Raw genomic sequence first — 23,057 nt, forward strand, 5'->3', positions numbered from 1 at the left:
CTTTTCTTTCCTTGGTTCTGTTTTTATTTTCAGTCTCATCATTTATTTGACATTCACAACAGTGTCAGTAGTTTGTACAAAAGCAGTTGTACAGTCTGACCCAGAGCTTTACAAAATAAAGCTGCAAAATCAAAAAAAAAACCAAACCCAAAACAGATCAACCAAAGAAAGTAAAAAACAAATAGATAGATACTTTTGCTTTAAAAGGAAAAAGTTACAGCTGAAGTAAACAATTTTTTTTTAGCTGGAGGCCCACCAAGAGAAAAACAGTAGAGTTTCTTTTGCTCTGTACAAGTCTTCAGCATAATTCTGCCCTTGCTGTAACCTCTGCGGCTTGAAGCGCTCCTGTCAGAGTAGAAATCATGTTGAAAATATCTCTCACCAACATTGCAAATAGCAGAGTTTTAAAATGGAAAGGGAGTAATGCAAATCTTGAACCTGCCAAGTGTGCCTCACACACTTGACGCTATGCATATGATTTTAAGCACTAAGTATTCAGGGATGGCTTCCATGTGGAAATTCAAGTAAATCTTTGCAGAATCTGCCTTCATAGGGAAGTGGACCCATGGGTTTTCCTCTTGTTTGTTACAACTTCCAAGATAATTTTTCAGTTTTCTTGTTTACAATAATGAGTTTAATTGCTGCTGTTGAGCCTCAAGTTCTGTGTGTGATTATTTTTCAGGAAAAAGGCATTCTCACCAGGAGGCTGAGTTGCACCATTCATCCATTGAAAGGGGATATTGCACTTGTGTTTTAAATTAAAAATCAATAGAATATGTTCCCTTAGCAATTTTGCATTTATAGAAATATTTCCACTGTTTTTAGAGTAAGGAAACCAAACAAAACTTGTTTACTGTGCATGAAATCTAAATGCAAATTTGGCTCAAGTATAGGAAGATTTTATAAAGGTTCCTAACTCTTACAAAGTCATTGTTGTTATTCACTGCATAAATAAACATCTGCAACCAGTGGTTATGAATGGGCTGCTAAACTAATTTTATTTTTTCCTGTTTATTTTCTGCTCCCTTCCAGGTTTATGACAGGCCACAAAAACATTCTGCTCTGCACTATGATCCGGGCCTCCAACAAGACTTCACCAGTGACACCTTAAAATCAAAACACCAGCAGAAAAGTAGCAACCAGCACCACACTGACTGGTCAGCGAGCTCCGACACTGGACCCGCTTCTCAGAGCTGCTTCATCAACACAGAGCCCAGCAGAGAAGCAATTAGTGCCACCAAGCTCTCTGCCCTGGAGCCAGGAGTTTCCTACAGCAAATCCCAGGCCAAGAAGTCCTGCAGCAGCAGCAGCAGCAGCTCGTGGGGGCAACTGTCAGTCAGTAGTAAAGAGCTGGCGATTTGCAGCACCGTTCCGTCACCCAGCAGCATCAGCACGACCGCCCATCCGAGCAGTGCCTCCGAGTGCAATGGGCTTTTGCCTCTTGGAGATCAAGAGGGAGCTGTGCAGCTGGAGGCCCCCGATCAGCCCGCTGGAAGTACGAAGAAGAAGTCCAGCAAAAAGGACTTGATGAGCCAAACCATCCAAACCACAGATATGGAGTGGGTAAAGAGCGCTCAGAAAGCATTTGACAGCAAATCCCATGATGGCATGGAAGGGAAAAAGGAGTCTTACTCGATGGACAGCATGTTGGATATGTCACCCTCGAAGCAGAATCCCGTTTCTGCCAGCACTTGTGAAAGTGACACCAATCACGTACGAATTACTATCCCAATAAAGTCTCCGACAACAGATGTGTCTGGCCACAAAAGGAAAAAGAGGCAATCCATTAAATCCTCCATAGAGAAAACTATCCAGGAGAAAAGCCTGCCTTCTGTGCTTGCTTTGAGCAGTGAAATGGCAAACAGGACCAGCTCTCAACCAGAGGGGAGTAAAAAAGATCTTCGAGCCACAAAGCCAGGGAAAGTGATTGAAAATGAGTCCCCCTTAGTAGCAATTGACAGTGGTGTTTTCACAGACAAAGCATCCCCCAACAGTGCTGCCCGACCCAGAAAACCTCTACCTGTGACATCCACTCTCCTACCCACCAATCTTTCCACAGCTGGCAAATTACCTGACATCCAGCACCCCAAACATGCAGCTAAGCGTCGGTGGACCTGCAGCAAACCTAAATCTATTCTTCGGGAAACCTCCCTGACGACGTCTGAGAAGCTGATGGTGGAGCCTCCTTCAGCCTATCCCATCACACCATCCAGCCCTCTGTATACCAATACAGACAGTCTTACTGTGATCACACCTGTCAAGAAAAAAAGAGGACGACCAAAGAAACAGCCTTTGCTCACTGTTGAAACCATTCATGAGGGGACCTCCACCAGCCCAGTGAGCCCAATCAATCGTGAATTTCCAGGAACAAAGAAAAGGAAGAGGAGAAGGAATCTGGCCAAGTTTGCCCAGATGGTTCCAGGAGAGGACAAGTCCATCAGTGAACTCAAATTTCACAAAAAGGTCGGGAAACTTGGGGTCTTGGATAAGAAGACCATCAAGACCATTAATAAAATGAAAACCCTCAAGAGGAAGAACATTCTCAATCAGATCTTGTCCTCCTGCTCCAGCAGCATAGCTCTGAAAGCAAAAGTCCAGCCACCATCTAGTGCTGGGCCAACCACCATTGATGCCAGGCTAGGGAAGCAGATCAATGTCAGCAAGAGGGGGACTATCTACATTGGTAAAAAACGGGGCAGAAAGCCAAGGGCAGAGCTGCAGCCTCAGACGGAAGAACCTAAGACAGCCATCAAGCACTCAAGGCCTGTTTCCAGCCAGCCAGAAAACCCAGCAGTGCCTTCCAACCTGCAGTCACTTGTGGCATCGTCACCAGCAGCTATTCATCCGCTTTCAACACAATTAGTGGGGATCAACGGCAACCTCAGCCCTGCAAGCACTGAAACTAATTTTTCAGAGTTAAAAACTATGCCAAATCTTCAACCTATCAGTGCTCTTCCTACAAAAACCCAGAAAGGAATGCACAGTGGAACTTGGAAGCTGTCTCCACCCAGGCTAATGGCTAACTCACCTTCTCACCTCTGTGAAATAGGTTCTCTGAAAGAAGTCACGCTGTCGCCAGTGAGCGAGTCTCACAGCGAGGAAACCATACCGAGTGACAGTGGGATAGGTACAGACAACAACAGTACCTCTGACCAAGCCGAGAAAAGCTCAGAATCCCGCCGGAGATACTCCTTTGATTTCTGCACCCTGGACAATCCAGAGGCTATCCCATCTGACACCAGCACAAAGAACAGGCATGGTCACCGGCAGAAGCATCTCATTGTGGATAACTTTCTCTCTCATGAAAGTATTAAAAAGCCAAAGCACAAGAGGAAAAGGAAAAGCCTGCAGAACAGAGATGACCTCCAGTTTCTGGCAGACCTTGAGGAACTCATCAATAAGTTTCAAGTGTTCAGGATTTCCCATAGAAGTTATACATTTTATCATGAAAATCCATATCCCAGCATCTTCAGGATTAATTTTGATCACTACTACCCTGTGCCATATATCCAGTATGACCCATTGCTCTATCTTCGCAGGACCTCTGATATGAAGTCTAAGAAGAAGCGTGGTAGACCTGCCAAAACCAATGACACCATGACAAAGGTGCCTTTTTTACAAGGGTTCGGTTACCCTATTCCCAGTGGGAGTTACTATGCACCCTATGGAATGCCTTACACATCAATGCCTATGATGAATCTTGGTTACTACGGTCAGTATCCAGCTCCTTTGTACCTGTCTCACACGCTTGGAGCGGCTTCCCCATTTATGAGACCTACCGTGCCCCCACCCCAATTCCATGCAAGCTCTCATATGAAGATGTCCACCACTGCCAAACACAAAGCAAAACACGGAGTGCACCTACAAACCCCTGTGGGAATGGGCCTTGGAGACATGCAGTCCTCTTTGGCTCCTCCAAAGGTTGGAGGAGCAAGCCTTTCAAGTGGCCGACTTCACAAAAGGAAACACAAACATAAGCACAAGCATAAGGATGAGCGGATATTGGGGACTCACGAAGATCTGAGTGGTCTCTTTGCTAGCAAGTCCACTGGCTTCTCCAGCCACACCATCAACGAGAGGCTGAGTGGCTCAGACAAAGACCTGTCCTTGCTCAACGAGAAGAGCAAGCACAAGGAGAAGCAGAAGCACCAGCATTGTGAAACCGGGCACAAAGGCTCAAAGAGTAACTTTGAAGTGGATACGCTGTCTACGCTATCACTTTCTGATGCCCAGCAGTGGTCACAGAGTAAAGATAAAAGTGACTCAAGCAGTGATCCCATTGACTCTTGCACAAAGAGATACTCTGGTAATACTGAGAGTAATGGAAGGTCAGAGTCCCTGGACATGTTTGGTGAAATAAATTCCTCAAGTGAGAAGCGGGACAATGATGCAAGTGGGAATAAAAGAAGAAGCTTTGAAGGCTTTGGAACTTACAGGGAAAAGGACATTCAGCCCTTCAAGACTAATAGGAAGGACAGAAGTACTTTTGATTCTTCAGCCTCTTCAGGTAGTCTTTGTTTTATTCTATTTTACTTTGACTATTTACTGTCCTTAAATTTCAATGCTGAACAAAAAGGGACTCACCATTTACAGCAAATACATTTATGAGTTAATTACTTCTCTGGCTTTTGTAACTGATTGTCATTCTTCATCCAAACTTAGGAGAGATCAACAAGAAAGTTGGTCACATCTTAAGCCCAAAGTTTTACAAGTCTTCAAGTTGTTACACAGCACTTTTATAAATATTTGTCCTGCTTCACCTATCACTGATTGCTTGTTGCACTTCTTCTTAAAATCTGACCATTGCATTCTGCAACAGCAGCAATTTTAATACTTGTTGGCAAGGTGGTCATCCCTCTAGTCAGTGTCTAACATCACATGATCAAAGTCACTGTCCAGCAATTGGGATAAGAACAGAGAGTCTCTGCTCTGGCCCGTAAAGCAATCAAAACCCATTTGTTGATGGGTGGACCAGACAGGTGGGAAGGTGTGAAGCTGTGTCTGTGTCCCATTAATGTGTTCTACTGCTGATCCAGAGGCATCCACCATGGTGATTGCTGGGCTGACGATTTGGAGATCTTGGGTTCACCCCTAATGTAAATCTGTCACTTCCAGTCTGCAGGTGTCATGTAAAATAAATATCCTGAGCATTGAGTGGCTGTGGGAAGGGACTGGTGTCATGGAAACAAACCCTCTCCAATGAACTCTGAAGAGTTTTAGGTCTCATGACTTGGAAATATAAGCTGGGTAGATGAAGAGGGAGGAAGCTCCTTTCAGCTGCTAAGGACATCTGTTCCTCTCCTGCAGAGTGGGGAAAAAGGGAATCTGAGTCTTGTCTGAGAGACTGAATTGTACTTTACAATAGGGAGCTGCTTTTGTGATGACACAGAGGCAGGTGTTTTGGTGCATTACAAATGAATTTAGCTTGGGAGCAAGCCCAGTGCTTCTACACCATCAGATATTTATCACAAAGCAGATTTCACACTTAGCTCTGGAAAGGGGTGAGCTTTTCTGAACCAGCCGGCAGTGGATGAGATTCTGATGTGCTAAAAAAGAGCTTCAAAGAGAAGTAGCTGATAGCCTTCAAAATTAAAAGAAAATTAACTGAGAACACAGGAGTAGAGAATTTGTATTTGCCAGTGTACGAGTTTCAAAGATGCTCATGCTTAAGCCACCTAAACATTTCCAATTCCTTCACCGAAACCAGAATCTGAAATACAGTAGTGAAAAGCGGTCTGAAATGACAGATTACCCCAAGAAAACATTCCCATTCATGATATCACATTATATTAGACCAGTTGTAACATCAAAAAATGATACATCCAAAAATATAGGAAAGGAGATTTAAATAAGTCTCTGAACATCAGAGTTGCAACATGCCTGACAAGGAACAAAGGTATTCTCCACCAAATGCTGCAGTGGCTATTTCATTAAGGAAGTTGGGTTCTGGCACATAGGATTAAAAGGCTTCAAAGTGTTTAACAAGCTTATTTTTCTTTTTTTTTTTTTAATGGAAGTTCACATTTTTCACAGTTTGTTCACAGCCTTTGCATTTGTAGCCTTTTTGCTCTTTGAACAGAAGATGTTTGCTAAATCTGTAATTTTCAATATATTTCACTAAAGCATAGCAAACTGTCAAAATTCCCAACAGTGTTGAACTCAAATTAGTTTCCAAAGTAGGGGCATGATCCCCACCAGACTGATTTGAAGATGGAATTAGTAAAGAAAAAGTCGATTTTATGTTATTTTCCTTCAGTTTATTCCCCATGACAATAAATGTATAAGATGGAGGGCTAGAACTTGTTATGGGAGTGCCATAAGATTTGCAGTTTAAACTTTTTAAACTAGCTCTTGTTTAAACTGAAATTATTATTTTTATTTAGTTTTTGCTCTCCGTGATTACAGGCGCACAGCATTCCCTATGACCTAATCCATCACTCTCAGATTATTAATCTATTTCTTCATTGTCATGCTATTATTTAGATGGAAAAATCATCAGCAGTTAGCTAAGCAGAGCCAGATAACCAGAGCCATACCTTGCACTACAAGGAAAAATACTAAAACTAAACAGCTCTGCCAAGAAAGGCCTGGAGCCAAGACTGCTCATTAAAGCCTAGAAACATCTGTCTGCTTTTGAATGCCTAAGATCTCAGTGCAGCTTTTTTCCTCTCTGCCTTTGACCTTCTCTGGGATTCCCAGCAGAGGTCTGCACTTGAGTCTAGCCATAACTATTTAACCAGTTCCCACAGAGGGAGGATTGCTCTCTTCCATGATAACCTTCACCTTCTTCCTCCTAACTAACCTTGCATTTCCCTGAGGAGATTGACTAATCAGAGAAATATAAGGTAAAAGAAAAAAAAAAAAAAGCCCTATGGGGACATATATGTCTGTCCCAGGAGGCAACTTCCATAACCTGATTGCTCTTTCCTTTCAGTATTTATCATCTTTCACAAGTTAAAAATAATATATAACAGAGATAAGAGGAGGCATCCTGAATATTCTGATGAAAGCTGAAATTAGATTTATATCACAATTTCAGTGTTATCTCTGCTGCAGTGGCATTTTGGTGTGCTCAGTAGTGCCATTTGCAACTTCATTGCATTCTTCTGGAGATAAAATATGTAGCAAAAGCTACCCACACTCAGTAGATATATCTGTGATGAGAAGGATGAGAGAACCATTTATGGCTTTTTGGTGATTCAGGCACTGCAATTTGTTTCAGTGTGGTGTGCAGCTGCAGGTACCATTGCACTGTCAATAATTTATGGTTTTTTCTCTGTTGTCACAGCACTTAGCCATTTCTGAGAAATCTGGTGTTCCTTGGTGATAAATAGTGGTCCTGCTTATGGTAGAAAACTGTCCTGTTGTATGATCTTTAAGCCTAGGTATGATTTTACTGTCTAGAAGGATATAGGCCATAAAGGGAAGAATTGTCCTTCATGCCTTTTGGAGAAGCTGGCTGCAGTCCTGGCTCAAGAAGGGTGCCTGGCACAGGTCTCCCAGAGAAATTATGGATGACCCATTCCTGGAATTGTTCATGGACTGGGTTGAAGTTTCAGTACTTGTGCTAGTGGAAGGTGTCCCAGCTCAGCCCAGGAGATTTGGAAATAAATTACTTTTAAAGGTCCCTTCCAACCAAACTATTCCACGGTTCTGGAATTTGATGTACAAATCTGTGCCCAAAGTGAATGGACCCATTAAGGGAGTGTCACCAGTTACACTGGTTGGTCACAACAAAAGTCCACTTCTTATCCTGCTCCAACCTGGACTATCACTGGCCATTCTTTAGTAGAGACCTCGTGAGCTTTGAGCCAATGTACATCTGTACATCTGCTGGGACCACTTTGTGCTAAATGTGCAGTGATAGTGCATGTGGCTAATTTCCCAGTGGCCTGCTTCCACACCATTGTTCTGGAGAAGATGGTGTTGCTTCCTTCCATAATAGCAAGTTAATAATTCTTCCCACCCACTCCTCATGTACTGTTGCATCCTGGTGCCTTATTCTGAAACTGTTATTTTTGCTAAAATTATTTTAGCATATAATTTTTTCTTGTGCTCATCCAACAGTCCTGCAGTTAGAAAGACTAATTAATCAAAACTAATTTAACAGTGCTTTTCTATTTAGCTGAAGACTATTCCAGTGGCATTAGCCCAGCCTACAGGCAAGAATAGAGCAGAAAGTGTTTCAGATCCTGCCTTGCCACAGATGCTTGGGCACATCCTAGACTGAGCTGTTAAGCTGTGTGCACCAAGCATTGGCTCGGTTGACTCCTTCCATCCCCCAGTCAGAGGTACACCTCAAAACGCTTGAAAAACAGTCTTGGAGTCCCTCTGGCACTGTGTGACCTGAGGCACTGTGCACAGCTGGATGGCTGAGCCTTTCATCTGCTTTTCAGGAGTTACTGAAGCCCCAGGTGAGGGACCCAGGGAGAGGTCACAGATTGGTGCTGCAGCTGGGCTGGGGAGACTGAGAGTAGAGCTGTTTTAAAGAGGCCCTCGTGGCAAACTCCACATCTCCTTGTCATGTGTCTGCCTGTTTCATGATGCTGGAGAAGAGACTTCCATTGCTCAGGAGCAGCCTCAATGCCTCATCCCACAGAAAAAAAAAAAAAAAAAAAAAAAAAAAGGCAAGATTGTTTGTCTCTTACCTTTTTCCTCAGGTGGAATAATGAGGAAAAGCACATTTAACTTTTTAAGATGCATGGATAAGATGGCAATTTGCATGCACAACCTGACAGATTATGTCCTAGTTACAATCACTGCAGGCCAGGATGTAGCTGGAGGTGAAGCAGAGGTTGAAAGTTGCTATATGCAGGGCTTCATTTCTGCTTTTCTTTGTCGTGAGACTAATCAAGGTCTGTGCTACCTTACTGTCACACTATTTATGCCTCCTGTTTTTTTTTTTTTAAACAATTATTATGTGAACAAAGATTGCCTTGCTTGCATGTTGGATATCACGGCTCAAAGATCAGCTAGGAAGTGCATTGGTTTTATCAGATACAGCACAGACACCATGCATAAGGAATATAAAGTTAATCATATGCAGCTATTAGGAAAGCAGTAATCATCAGTCTCTGAATGCTGGATAGCTAGCATGAAAAATATGCTTTATAAATTAATGCTTAACTTACCTACAAGCCTCCCAGACTTTCCCCCCTCATTCTCCAGCAGTGCTATTTACTAAATTTGTTCTGGCTTGAATTTCTGACTTGACCTTTCCTCCTCATGTGTTTTGTACAGGGCTGATTTCACCCATGAAGGAATCAGTATCAGCTTTAGCCCTGATCAGTCACAGTTTTACACTGAGAAGGGATCAGTATCTCAGTAGTGGATAAGCATATTTGTTCTAAATGTATGTGGCAGATGTAGGTAAAGAGTGTCAGCCAATTGCCTTCTTAATTAAACTTTGCTGATTTTTCATATGATAATACCTTCCACAAGTAATCTATTACTTTACATAGGCCTGGAATCACAATGTTGGTTCATTATTCTTCAGTGAATGCACTATTTCAGTGAGAGTGGAAACAGCAGGACCATGCAGTTTGACCCACTGTTTTGGGTCCCTCGTGGCAAGAAGGGTGTTGAGGTGCTGGAGAAAGTCCAGAGAAAGGCAACAGACCTGGAGAAGTGTCTGGAGGACAAGTCTGATGAGGAGGGGCTGAGGAAGATGTGGGGGGGGGTCTCAGCCTGGAGAAAGGGAAGCTCAAGGGAGAGCTTTAGGCTCTCCACAACTCCCTGACAGGAGGGACAGCCAGGTGGGGGTCATTTTCCTCTCAGGTAACAAACAATAGGAAGAGAGGAAATGGCCTCAAGTTGCTTCAGAGGATGTTTAGATTGGATATATATATGAAGAAAACTTCTTCACTGAAAATGTTTTTAAGAATTAGAACAGGCTGCCGAGTGAAGTGGTGGAGTCATTGTCCCTGGAAGTGTCCAAAAACGTGCAAAAGTGGTGATTTAGTGATGGGCCTTGTCAGGGCTGGGGGAATGATTGGACCTGGTGATCTTAGGGGCTTTCTCCAGCTTCAATGCTTCTGTGTTTGTATGAACATCATGTGTGATGAACATTCTCTCTCCTGACCAGCTTAAAGACATTAAAAAAATGCCTGTTTCTGGCTGGGTCTTGCATATATACTTGTGGATAAACCTTTGCACACTGAAACAAGAGAGGAGAAGTGAATATCTTGTGATGCAGGAAGTTGAATAGATATCCAGGAAAACACATAAATAAGTCACCTGGATTTCTTCAATAGCAAAGATTTGACTCAACATGGCCTGTGTTTTGTACGGCACTGCGTGCATAAATTCAGAGACAAGATTAGTGTATGGTTTAGGATTTTCAGGCCCATCTTCCATGTCTTAGTTTTCTCATGTAACTGCAGAAAAAAATGTCCTAATTGCAGTTAACCTCAGTGTTGGAGTGAGTCAAGGGGATAAAAGCAGTTCCCTGCCACAGAGTGCCACAGTGAGCTCTGATACTCACCAGTGCCCAGTGAATGCAGCGTTAGACCCATGCCAGTGCTTGAAGTGGAGGGGAGATGAGCCAGGGAAGAGCTTCACTGACTGAGGGTGTATGGGCTATCAGTCACCCTCCCCTTCCCCAGCTCTGCCTCTGCTGGGGTTTCCTCAGACACCTCAGGCTCCTACAGAGCTTCCAGCAGCTGCAAAAGTTTTCCAAGCCCCAGTTTTAGTAGGGTTTTTTCCTCACAGTGTGTCCCTTGGTGAGGGACCCTGTACAGTTACAGGGTGAGTGTTTGTGCCATCTGGCCCATAAAAGTTACCATCAGAGCTTTAAAAAAAAAAAAAAAACAAAAAAAAAAAAAAAAAACCCAAAACATTATTTGTAAATAGTTACATTCATCAAAACAGCTGTTTAGGACCCTGAATGTTTAGGAAAGCAAAGAAACCAAGCAAACCCAAACTACTGAAACAACTTCCAGAAGCATTATCTGCCCCTTTAGAATAAATGTCCTTGTTTTCCACTAAGTATTCTATCAGTCTTCTGGAGAGGAGAGAAGCCAGCACAACTGCTGCTCCTTTCTGCCCACGGTCTATCCTAAAGGGGCATGCTGCTGATGGGGAAAGTGAAGCAAAGCTTTCCTTGAAAGTGTTTTGACTATGGCAATTTAAATACAGTGAGTTTTGTCTTTGTTGTTGTTGTTTTTAAGGCTACCTCTTGATTTACTGTGTTGCTTCCAGTGTCTGCACTGACCAAGGAGAGAAGAAACAGGAGGGAAGCTGGAGTGGGAGAGGAAGCAGGACTATTTATCACCTAACCTAACTTTTATTTCCTCTCTTAATGATTGTATGTTTATTGCACTGCCTGAGGCTCAGTACAAAGTCCTTTAGACCAGCGATGAATTAATCAAATTAAATTCTGTGACCCTTTTGCTTTTTGGGAGTGTTACAAGACTCCCAGCACCCTGCCTAATTTCTGCTTCTTACTTTGCTCTCTGTCCAACAGTCAAGCAGTTCTTCCTTCACAACTTGGAGTCTCCCAGCTATTTATCTTCACTCTCTCTGGCCAATGCCAGAACATCTTGTTTGAAGTTTTTATTCAGACCACTGCTAGTTTATGAAGTTGTGCAGATTCCACGTTGGGTGTGCAGCTGCTTCACGTCAGACACAATTGGCCTCTGCTGGGCTCTTGGCTTTAAAAGGCGATAAAGAACCACGGCCAGATTCTCATCTCAGCCCAGCATAAATCAAGCGTCTCCCCATTGAAATTAGGGAGGTTGACTTCAGGAGTGGAGTATCTGCTGAGGCAAAAGGACAGTGTGAGGCTGGAAAGTTCCATCCACAGTGGCACACCAGAGCAGGACACTGGGCATGCCAGGGTCATTCTGTCTGTGTTCAACCTGCCAGGTGCTGATAATAGCCTTGGTTCAACACTTTTAAGATTTTCTTAACTTACCAGTGGGTCTTTTCGAGGGAGTGGGTCTGTTAAGACTTTGATAGTGCCAGCCTGGGTACTTGTGTAAGCGGCAGTTTGAGTTAGAGGGAAGCCTGTTTGCTTTTGCTCTGGACTGTACATAATGCTATTTCTTGGCACTGATAGTGTAGGTGCAAGGCAAGAGGCCTGTTTGGATGCATGAAGGAGGTAAAACAGAACCATGGCTGCACCTTTGCTATGAACCTGCTGATCAGTCTGACTCAAAGCTGGGCGTAGGAAAATCTGAACTTAAGGCATCTGTCAATGAAAGGGATCCTGATGCACTCAGAGCAGCCTCCATCCTGACCCACTCAGCTGCAAAACTGAGTCAGTTGGGTTCTGACCTCCAGAACATGATTTAAGGCTGCTTCTCCATTCCCACTGCCTTCCAGGAGTTTTATATCCATGTGTCACAGCAAGAGAAAACTTGAAAGGGCTCAGTCGGCATGATTGTAATAATGATGTTGAACAAGAAAAGGAGAAAGAATGTCTTGTTTTAAGGTCTCAACAAGAAGGAAGTCAGAATAGTTCCCCTGGAGAGAAAGGACTGAGGGGAGGGATGGGAAATAAAATCTTTGGCTGTCCATAGAGGACTTTTTATACAACCTCAATGACTTGAAAAGACCCAAGGACTCATAATAAGAATCATTAGTGATTTGTCATTGAAAACATGCACCTGGGCATGGATCCCCATCGGCTTTTGCAGCTGCACTGAGTCTTCCCTTTCTCCAGCTCTCTCATGGTGCAGCGCAGTCTTCAGGAGGCTTCAGGAGTATGTGCAGTGCAGAGTTAACTGTCAAGCAAGGGCAGGACTGGATGGCTCCAAGGGATTTGCTAATGAGCTATCAAGCTGTGGGTCACTGGTTGAAATTTAATCTGTAAGAACAGTGACAGAAAATCAAATCAAAGTGCTGACGTCAGAGTGATGCTGGAGCGGCAGCGAAAATGTTGCTTGTGCCTTGTGCAGTGCACAGAGGCAGCTGAAATAAACTGAGAGAAAATTGTGAGGAGCTGTTTGGGCTCCCATCTGCAAAATACAGCTCAACCAATTTGAGTTACACCAAGTAACTGACTTGTCTTAGTGCAGTTGCTTGTGAATGACAACAGACTATCTCCTCAGAGAATCTGACCCAGAATCAGCCTTACATAGAACAGAAAACACACTTTTGGAGACACCTGGGTAGAGTTTGCTCAGCAGAGTGTCACAGAATATGAATCAGCAATGTACCACAAAGCTCAGTAGCTTGTGATGTTGCTGATGCAGTTTTTATTGCGATTGGGTCCTACCTACATTGAGGTCAGTATTAGTAACATTCCCATCCCCATCTCATGGGGAAACTTGGTGGTTTCACCATAGCTTTCTCAGGGCTGGGGACGGCTCACACTACTGCAGCCTATTAAACCAGCTTTTGTTACCAGAGGGAAAGTTGAGGAAGGAAGGGACAGGGGCACCAAATGCCCTGAGCAGCGGTAGTGGTGCTGGGTATGTCAGTCAGCCTGTTGGCTCAGGAAGGCTTATTCTGGTGGTTTTACCCCTCTGGTGCTGTCCTCTTCACTGATCTTTTGAGGGAATTCAGTCCCAAGCAGCTGAGCTGAGGATACAGAATTTCTCCAGATGGCACAGACTTGCCATTACAGCTCTGTGTCTCTGGCCTTGCCCGCCCCCACTGTAGGCAGGAAAGGGAGCAATAGTCAGCGTTGTTTTTTGTGCCAGCTATGATTAGTTGGCATAAAGAGCACTTAAGTAAGTTGACACAGCCATTGAGTTGCTTGGTTTGCTAAAAAAAAGGAAAGAAAAAAAAAAACAAAAAAAACCCCAGGGCTACTATAGGGTGTCTTTGCTGCCTGAATTCTCATCTGCACCAGTAAAAATCTAGGGACAAAGTCAGTTGCAGAAAGGTTGTCATCCAGATATTTATTTAATTTTTATTAAAGAAAAAAAAAAGCCTGGGAGAGCAACAAGTTTTAAAAAAAATAGTTAAACTCCAAATTCGTGCAGATTTCCTGTTTTGCTTCTTAACAAAACCTCAAAACCACTTTGAACAAGTTTCCCACCTCAGCTGAGGGTGGAGTTGTGTAAGTTTTGTACGCCCTACACGTGGCCTCCAGCAGCACAGCCAGGGAGGGCAGCACACCTCCTCTGGCACGGTGGGGTTGGGTTTGCTGCTCGCAGGGCAGTCAATATGTGTGCCTGTGCTTGGCTGCCCACAGGAGCTCCTGACTCAGCCAGTTACGCTGGAAAACTTTAACGTTCCTATTTCCAGCAGAACAGACAAAACAGTGGAGGTGTTTGTGTCAGGCAAAAGCTGGAAGCAGTTGATAAAGGGATGCCTCCCCAAGATACTAGGCAGATATTGGCTGCTGTCAGTGCACTGCTGTAATTTCATTGATTTGATCTGCTGAGACAACATCTCGGTAAACAAGAAGAGCAGGGAAATATATTGCACTGAAATTAATGGTTTGCTGCCTGATCTCCTCTTAAATGAATTCATTGCAATCTGAAGCAATGTGTGTGTTTTGCAAACCCAGCATTCCTTGGCTCCTACACTGCATCATGACATTACTTTAGGCGGTGAGGAAGATCTTATTTGTGATATAGTAGGGTAGCCTGGGAACTCTGGATGGAGTTATGGCATTTGGGTGTGTAATTCTAAGTAACAATAAGCAGTGCTTAACATTTCCTCCCACATGAGAAGCGCACCCATTAAAAGTTTAGCCAAGTCAGCTGTGCAAGTTCTTGCACAAAAAGACAAACTGTTAAAGAGCTAATAGGAGCCACTCTTATGTTAAAGACTGGGTAGAGCATGCATTAACCCAAATTCTCCTTCTCTGCTGCTAATCAGTGGAGTCTTGCTGAGATCAAAGAAACCCCTAGCAGGTAAAAATGGTAATAAATCAGGCTCAAGCCCAGGTTCAGAACTCATGAGTCGTTTTCTCAGTTCTGTTCCTGAGATACTGCATAGCTTGAAGAAGTCAGTGAATGTGATTTAGACCATTCATGAGTCAACTTAAGTCCCCGTGAGAATGAACTAGAAGTGTCTAAGTCCCAGGGAATGGCTCAGTCTGTTTCATCTGAAGAGGAACCTACCTCCCAGAGAAACTGAATGTTACATGTAAATCTGGACAGTGTGTTTTAGACCTGAGAGGAGCTTAAACACAAAAGCATATGGTTTTATTTATCTTCAGTGACTGACAGCCTGTGACAGTCCATCATGACTCACAAGTGGGTATGAGGCTGCTAATATCTCAAAAGGTGTGGAAAAGGACCCACCTCATTAAGCAAAAATCTGACCAAATCCACCACTTTCAGGGGATATTGAGCTAGCACAAAACACTTCAGCAAGAGAAATTTGGAGCATGTTCATACTCTTTATGTGGTCCAAAGCAGAAACACAGTCTATGTCTCTGAACTGCTTGATGCAGGCTGGTTTTTGTTCACACAGCTAAGAGCTGCTAGCAGCTGGAGCTGGCAAATCATCCATACTGCACAACACTTGGTCCTGATCGCCACTGGACATCATCTCCCTGTAGACCTGGTACAAAAATTCTAAGTATTTCTGGGTTTGTAGGTTTGGGGGTTTGTGTTTGGGTTTTATTTGTTTGTTTGTTTCCTAGTACAGATGCCAAAATGATTTTTTTTTCTGTAGCCATGTGCTTCCTGTGTGCTCTGGGTTTTTGGGGTTTGAGGCTTCAGGCTAACACTGCAATATTGCACCAGGTAAAGAGACAAAGCTGTGTGGTGGTTGACCAGGCTGTGCCTGGAACAGAACCTGCAGCACACAGGTCAGCTTTGCCATGCCAGCTTTCCTCTCAGATGTAAAAAAAATGGCTCCCTAATGGCCAGCTAATAACTACAGAACGTGGAGGACCTGGGTACCAGGATACAGGAGACATGCCAGACATGTCAGTCTGGCAGTGTGGAAGCACCCAGGCATTCCTAAGTGGCAGCTAAGTCTGGGTCACCAGGGAAGGCCTGTTCCCCTGTTAACTCAACTCATGCCATTTATCTGATAGAGCTCTGCAATAGAAGCTTTACGAGCAAAAGACCTCCCTATTTACTCGGTTGGTCTCTTTAGTTTCTGCATCCTGCACTGCTGGTTGTTGAGTTGTTGACCTTAGTGCCTCCACTCCAGCCTTACCTGTCTCCTGGAATAGCTGGGGCAATAGGAAGTGCTGGGCCCTTGGTCTGGACAGCCTAGATCTCTACATTTCTATTTTCAGGATAAGTGCTCAAATCATTACTATCTTGTGCTTCCTCCCACTTATCCCACAGCCCAGGTGCTTGCCCTTCAGAGGGGAATTTATATTTTGATTCCCACATAAGCAGGTTTGCACACTGTTGAGCCTTGAATAAAGCAATTACCCAGCCACACTTGTGAGAATAATACTTCCTAGTGCTTATGCCTGGAGTGGTTGCATGTAACCACATTAAATCATCCCATGAAAGGCCTACAGCTCTCTGTTCTGTTGATGGAGAAACGTGTGAACATCACTTGGGTCCTACTTCAGAGGCATCTGTCACTGCCTTGCCTGCATAGGCACCTGCCCTAAGAGATCTGAATCATCCTGCTGGAGCCAAGCACCTATTTTATTTTAGATGTTGCAATGAATAAATTGAGTGCCTAAAGCAGACAGTCTCAATGTGGCCTTCAGGGTCTCCACATTCACTGGCTGATGGAATGAGATAATAGCCCTTGCCCAACTCATAGAGCTGTGGCAAGGTTTTAATTAATTAATACCGGTAAGGCTTTGAAACATAGGGAATGAAGTGGGGTTTACAAACCAAGTGTACTATAATGACTTGATGGCACTTTCTACTTCACTTTCACACCCTACCTGAGCAGAGCACAGGGTGGCTACATCCCCTGATTCATCATGAATCATGAATACTTAAGATGTGGATGGTATTGATTTTAACACTAGTTAAAATATTACAGGGAAGAGGGATTAATTCTCACTCCAAGAATGCTGTCCAAAGTGCTGGCAGCTCTCTCCTTTTCATTAACTCTCGGTATTAAACCATCTCTAGTGGAGTCCTCAGTCAACTCATACTCAAGGTTTAAGCAAGATGTGCCAGCTGGAGATGTGAAACTCCTACTAGGATTTGCAGAGGACCTAATTACTCCCCAGTGACAGTGTTGGCTAGCACAGGTTCTCATTCTCAGCACAGTAGTCCCCCAGGTAGCTTTTGGTCTTCCATTTCTCTGGCATGATTGATGTTAATTACAGCCATGCAGTTGCAACAGTGGGCAAGGCACCCAGGAGAAGGTGATATCCCTGAAGTCCTCCTTGTGCTTAGCATCAGATTAGCACACAAAACTCCTTGGGCTAAGTCCCTTGGCAGGTCACACTGTCTCATCAAATTACAAAGTAGTTCATTAGGTTCCCAGTCATATTACACCTACATGTAAATTCCTAATGAAAAAATATTATAAACTTACTCACCAAGCACTTGGCTTCCACTGCTATATGAAACACAGGTAAAGGCTACAGGGCAGAGACAGGAGGGCGAGCATCTGTAACTAAACTGTGTAAGTGCAGGTGATGTCACAGAACACCCAGGGGATGCTGTCACTCCACTGTCATCAGGAAGAAATGGCCTCAGGAGGAGGTGGCTGGGGGTCCATCCAGATGGCTGGAGTGATCCTACCAGTAGATCTCTTGCACCAAGGACACCTCTTTTCTTGTGTGTAACATGGTTTTGACAGTTGTTTTTTTTTGCTCCTGACAGTGTGTGAGAGGAATCTCAGCATTGCTGGCTGGCCCTCGTGCAGTGTTCTTTCCACTAAACAGGACCCAATAAAGGGCCCTTTTGTATTGACCCTTCACACAGAAGAATACTCATTTTTCCAACATCTTTTTGTAACTAGAAAGCATCATACTTTCTTTAATTATCCCAGAGAAGCTGTGGCTGCCTCTGGATCCCTGGAAATGTCCAAGGCCAGGTTGGATGGGGTTTGGAGCAACCTGTGACAGTGGAAGGGCAGGGGCTGGGACTGGATGAGCTTTAAGGTCCCTTCCAACCAAAGTCATTCTATGATTCTGTGATTATTGTCTTTTTGTCTTATGACATTCTCAAAGTAGAATTTACATTTGCCCCCGGGGAATGTAAAGTGCCTAATTCAAGGAATAAGAGATGTCCTGAAAACCAAGTAAAATTTTAAACTCTCTGTCAGTCTCAGGTAAAATGACCACTTTTAGTCAAGCTCAGACAGGAGTGAATGTCACAAGAGTGCTTCTCCCAAATGAGAATTTACAAGCCAGTGGAGTTTGTGCTCTTGTTACATATGCTGTTAAATATTCTGCCTAATTTGTAGGTAGGTGCTTTCAGCAGTAAATCTCAGACTAGTTTTACAAGAGAGATCAGTATCCCTTCGTTTCACAGGTGGATAAACCAAGGTGCAGAGAGGTCTAATGCCAGAAGTTTGGTGTCAGAGCAAGAAACAGCTAATTGCAAGACTTAAAGGCATCATTGTCCATGAGTGTCATAATTCTTACTTGCAATAATTCTTATTGCACCATCAACCAAATAGCTATGCAGGCATACCAAAGACAGGAATAGAGCAGTACTGACCTCTTCCCTACAGATAAGGATGTGCTCTCCAGAGATTTTTTTCCCCCACAGAAATGATAAATGACTTAAAGAAGAGCAGGTGCCATTTCTCCACCTGGGTGATTATGCCCAGAGGCAACAGAAATAATTTTTAGGAAATGGTTTTCCTCCTATTTACATCAAGCTAGTGGCAATACTTATTTTAACACAATTGCCAAGAGATTTTATTTTTAGACCTTCTCCACATCGTGTCGTTCTGAAATTCTTGCTTTGCTCAAAAAAAGTGAAAACATTTCAATGGGAACATGAAATTCACTGGAAGAATTATTGCTGCCTCACAAATATATATTGATAGCCTAAGAAGACAGTGATCATTTCTTTCTCATAATGAAAAATGTTTCAAATCTATAAAGCATCCCTAATATTTTACTTTAAGAGACAAAATCACAAGTTGGGTTACCTTTCAGTAGGAAGTTTATAGAATTTCTAGCTCTTAAGGGACTCCTTTGGGAGTCTTTTTTCATCCAAATGATATTGTTCTCTTGATGGCTATCACATTCCTATAGGAAAATTTGTCAGTGGGGCATAATATTGGTTTAAAAGATCCCAGAAAACAATACAAAATTGAATAGGGAAAAAAAAAAAAAAAAGAAGAAGAAAGGAAATGAAGGCAGAAGATGCAGTTGCTGAAATTCAAACACATAAGAAAAATCAAGATGCCATGAAGACTGGTCAGCCACATGCATTTCTAGAAGCATACATCACCCTGGTGTGCTACACTTTTCTGTTTTATTTAATTACCATCTTTCAGATGAACCTAATAATAGCTGTACTGCATTTACCTCATCTGGTATCCCACCCAAAGAATATAGAAGAGAAGACAGATAGAAATAAAATGCCATGATGTGTCCATGGAAGGCATCTTTTCCTCCTTCCACTGAATAACAGATTGGTTTTTTGTCCTTGTGAATCACTTTTTATATCCCTTTTGTTTTTCTCCCAGCATAATAATAAATAGTCTTGCTACCTACATTTTGGAAGCTCATGGGGTATTTTCTGCCTTTATAATACTTTTGCAAAATCCTTCCCCAGGAAGCGGAAGCTGAAATATTACCATCTTTTTAGGAACAAAAAACATTAGAGAAGAGAGTCCTCATGGAAACCAACTGGAGAGTTATAGCAGATTCATGAAGTATGAGGCTTAGCAGAAAAAAACTGTGAGCAGGGCTGAGATTTTAATAAGGATGCATCTTCATTTATACTGAGTTAAACCTTGAGAAAAGTACCTGTATATTTTCTGAATGCCATCAGTGCTTGGTATTGCCAAAGGAGATGAAGTTTACAAACAAAATTGATTTATAAATGGCCAGCCACATCTCAGGAAGAGAGTGGCAATTGTGTAGTGGTGTTCTTAAGTCCCACACACATTTTAGGGTTTGGAAGACTATGCCTAGCACTACAACAGATATCTGGAATTGCTATGTTGGGGTTTTTTTGCTTCTCTAATTTATGTTGTTCTAACTAAGATTATATATATATTTATACTGAAGAAATAGATTTTCCGGACTGACTGCCAAGAAACCCAGAAGAATAATCTAACAATGTGCAGCTTATGACTGCCTTTTTTCTCATCAAGAAGCAATATTTTTCAGGCTAAGGAATGACATCCCTTAGGATTTCATATGCTGATGCTTTTTTGCTTTGTTTTGTTTTTTGTCTTTTTGGCAGAGCTATTTTATTGCACAATGATAATATATTTATTGGGACTTTTAATTTGCAGCCTTAGAACAGGCGTTTGGTGGCTAGGGGAAGTCATGACCATGAAAAAGATTTCTCTCTGAGAAACAATATCCCATTTTTAACCATTACATCTGGTCAAAATTTGAATGATATCTTGAGGCTCTATCAAGAAGAAATTTATGGATCACCTACTAAAGACCAGCACTAAGGTGGTTTTGATGGTTTATTAATCCAGAAGAAATCCTGTTGGACAAGCTTGTGATGGCGATAGTGTCATAAATCTTAATTTTAAATTTCATCAGTTGATATTTGTGGAGACCAAGATGCCCTTCCCTGAGCCATGCTACCAGGTTTGAACACATGAATTAACAACACACCATTGACTCCACTTGATTTTCAATTGTCTGTTGGTTTTGTCAGTGGAACCACACTCCTTACTTCCAGTGTCCATTTATTCTGCACCTTTTCCTCTGAACTAGCAAACTGTTTGGTTTAAAAGGAGAAGAAACCAGGAACATGTCCACATGTTACAGTCCCATTCTTCATGTGAAATTTTTAGTGTCACAAAAAGCAGTGTGTATCCACAAAGCTTTACACAACCTAATTAATGACCAGTTGACACTGTGCCTCTAATTGTCCACAACTGGAAGCAAAAATGCTGCCTGAGAGCCAAAGCTGATTAATGCTCTTCGTTGATGAATTTCATTTTTTTTTTTTAAGGAGCTGGGGGAGAGTCACGAAAGCCTTGAACTTTCACAAGGACTGCCTCTGCTTTAGGGGAATTTTGATCTTGCCTGCTGTTTTGTTTGTTTAAAAAAATGGTGATGTGTAATCTTCAGGAACGTACCTCATCATCCAACCCACAAACTGTTGGCAAAATAATAAACCTACACAGAATGTACTGTTAGATCGCTTTTTTAAAACTTCTTCCTTTTGGAGGTATAAATCACAGCTTTTTGCTTTTGCAAATTAAAGTATAGGCTTTGCACTGGGTAGTTGGCACTGCTTTTTTTCTAGCCAAATGTTCCATGCTGGCTCCAAAGAAACTGTGGACATTGAGTTGGCTATAGTTTGTCTTTAAACTTGTTTGCAAGAATTCAGTCTTCAGAGGCCTCCAAAAAAAATAATACATCGTTTATTTATCAAATTGCTGTTTAACTCTTTTTTGTGCTGCATTACAGGTGGCCATTTGACTTCAGTTTTCATTTTTTTCAATTTGTCTGGCTGAGTTTCATGCACTGTTTACTTCTTCTAGTTTACATAAATGGTATCATCCTGCCACTTAGGTCCAAAAAGTCTGTATCTTTCTGATTATCTTACACAGTCAGGAAAAGATAAAAAAAAAATCAAACAGTCCTTTCACTAGCTGGTTGCAAAACTAAGTTTCAAATAATTCAACTATTTGCTAAATATGCATTATATTTCCTGAAGTCTTCTCAGCTATGTATTTGCCTTTATGTCTCTTCACTGTAGTAGAGAAACAGGACTATTGCTGCATCTTTTGCTGTTAAGTTGCCTACTATGTATTTCTAAATAATTTTGAACAGAATACTAAATTCTAAATAGTATGGAATAGGGAGTGCACCCATGGTCTCTCTCCTTGGACCAGTTTCTGGTTTTGTCTGTCAAATACAGTTTGAAGTTTTAATCAGCTGGATGTTTAGCAAGAAATAAGTGATAGTTATTGATGTGTAAAACACTGCAGGTCTTGTGTTAATCTTGGACTTTTCCCTATAGCTTCCTTGAACTGCTTTCTTCTGCAGGGCTTCCCCTCCATTGATGCAATGCCATCTTTGGTACTCTAACAAAGGGCTATATAAATGTTTGGAACCCAGAACAGATGTTTTTGGGCAGCTTTCATTCAGTTTGCCAAGTTCAGGCATAAAACAAGATCCTGACCACTTGTGGTTACTGTAGATGGGATGATTTTTTCAAAGGAAGAGTAAGCGTGCTGGGCTCAATGACTTCCTGTCTTCTGGCATCCTACCACATGTCTTCTTTACTATACCATAATGTTTCCCAAGTTTGCTTTTGTTTCAGTCTCATAATTGGCTTTGTATATCCACTGACTGATCTGATTTTCCTATCAAGACAAGGCTGTTCACTCCAGATTTTCACTAGTGTAACTGAGAGGAAAATTTGGTCCGTATGCTCTGTAATAAGATATATCATCACTGTCAATATTTTTCTTCTTCCCATCATTCCCCTGCCATATGGCAACTTCACAGGAAAGAAGTGAACTGCATATGTTCTAAGTAGAACTTCTTCATTCCCTGCAAAGTAGAGGTTGGTTTTAATATCATTCAGCTTAAAAGATGGAGGAAGCCCTTTATCCTTTAGCATGGGATTTTCACAAAATTCTAGCCACCCAAAAGCCAGGCAACCTGTGGAAACTTGTGATCTGAGCTCCTCCTACAGTCACTGGAGGGAGGAAGCAACTTTGAGGGTGACTTATCAACATCCTAAGAGCTGGAGTAAAATTTTATTTTCCTGAACATGAGTGCAAATCTTTTCAATACCCACTGGTCTTACTGGTGTTGAACAGATGAATTGAGTTGCAGACCCACAGATCCACCCATCTGTGCTGGTGACTGGAAGGGGCACAGGAGGTGATTTGTCCTGAGCTGGTGTTAGCTTGTCTCAGGTATGTTTTGGCTTGTGGCTGGCAACTCTTTCCAAATCACACCTGAGCATGACTCAGTGGGCAGCAAGAGCCAGGGATGGTTTTCAGTCAGCAAGACACAGATGAGGTGATCATGTTTCAGGTAGGAATTTTAATCCCAGTAAAACAAGCCATTCCATCTGTTTTCAGGGGCAGTGTGTGGTGGCCCA

At 42.5% G+C, this 23,057-nt stretch overlaps 1 protein-coding gene across 3 annotated transcripts in view; it reads left to right on the forward strand.

Annotated features, from left to right (window-relative positions):
* Positions 1-23,057, forward strand: part of SETBP1 (SET binding protein 1) — a 267,469-nt gene that overhangs the window by 183,338 nt on the left and 61,074 nt on the right. For all 3 annotated transcript variants that reach the window (XM_041423538.1, XM_041423539.1, XM_041423540.1), the window contains one exon: positions 1,033-4,507. In XM_041423538.1, the coding sequence (XP_041279472.1) occupies positions 1,033-4,507 (3,475 nt within the window). The remainder of the gene's footprint in view (positions 1-1,032; positions 4,508-23,057) is intronic.

The sequence above is a fragment of the Onychostruthus taczanowskii genome, unplaced genomic scaffold, assembly GCF_017590055.1.
Source record: "Onychostruthus taczanowskii isolate IOZ18803 unplaced genomic scaffold, ASM1759005v1 scaffold79, whole genome shotgun sequence".
In the NCBI taxonomy this organism is placed as follows: domain Eukaryota; kingdom Metazoa; phylum Chordata; class Aves; order Passeriformes; family Passeridae; genus Onychostruthus; species Onychostruthus taczanowskii.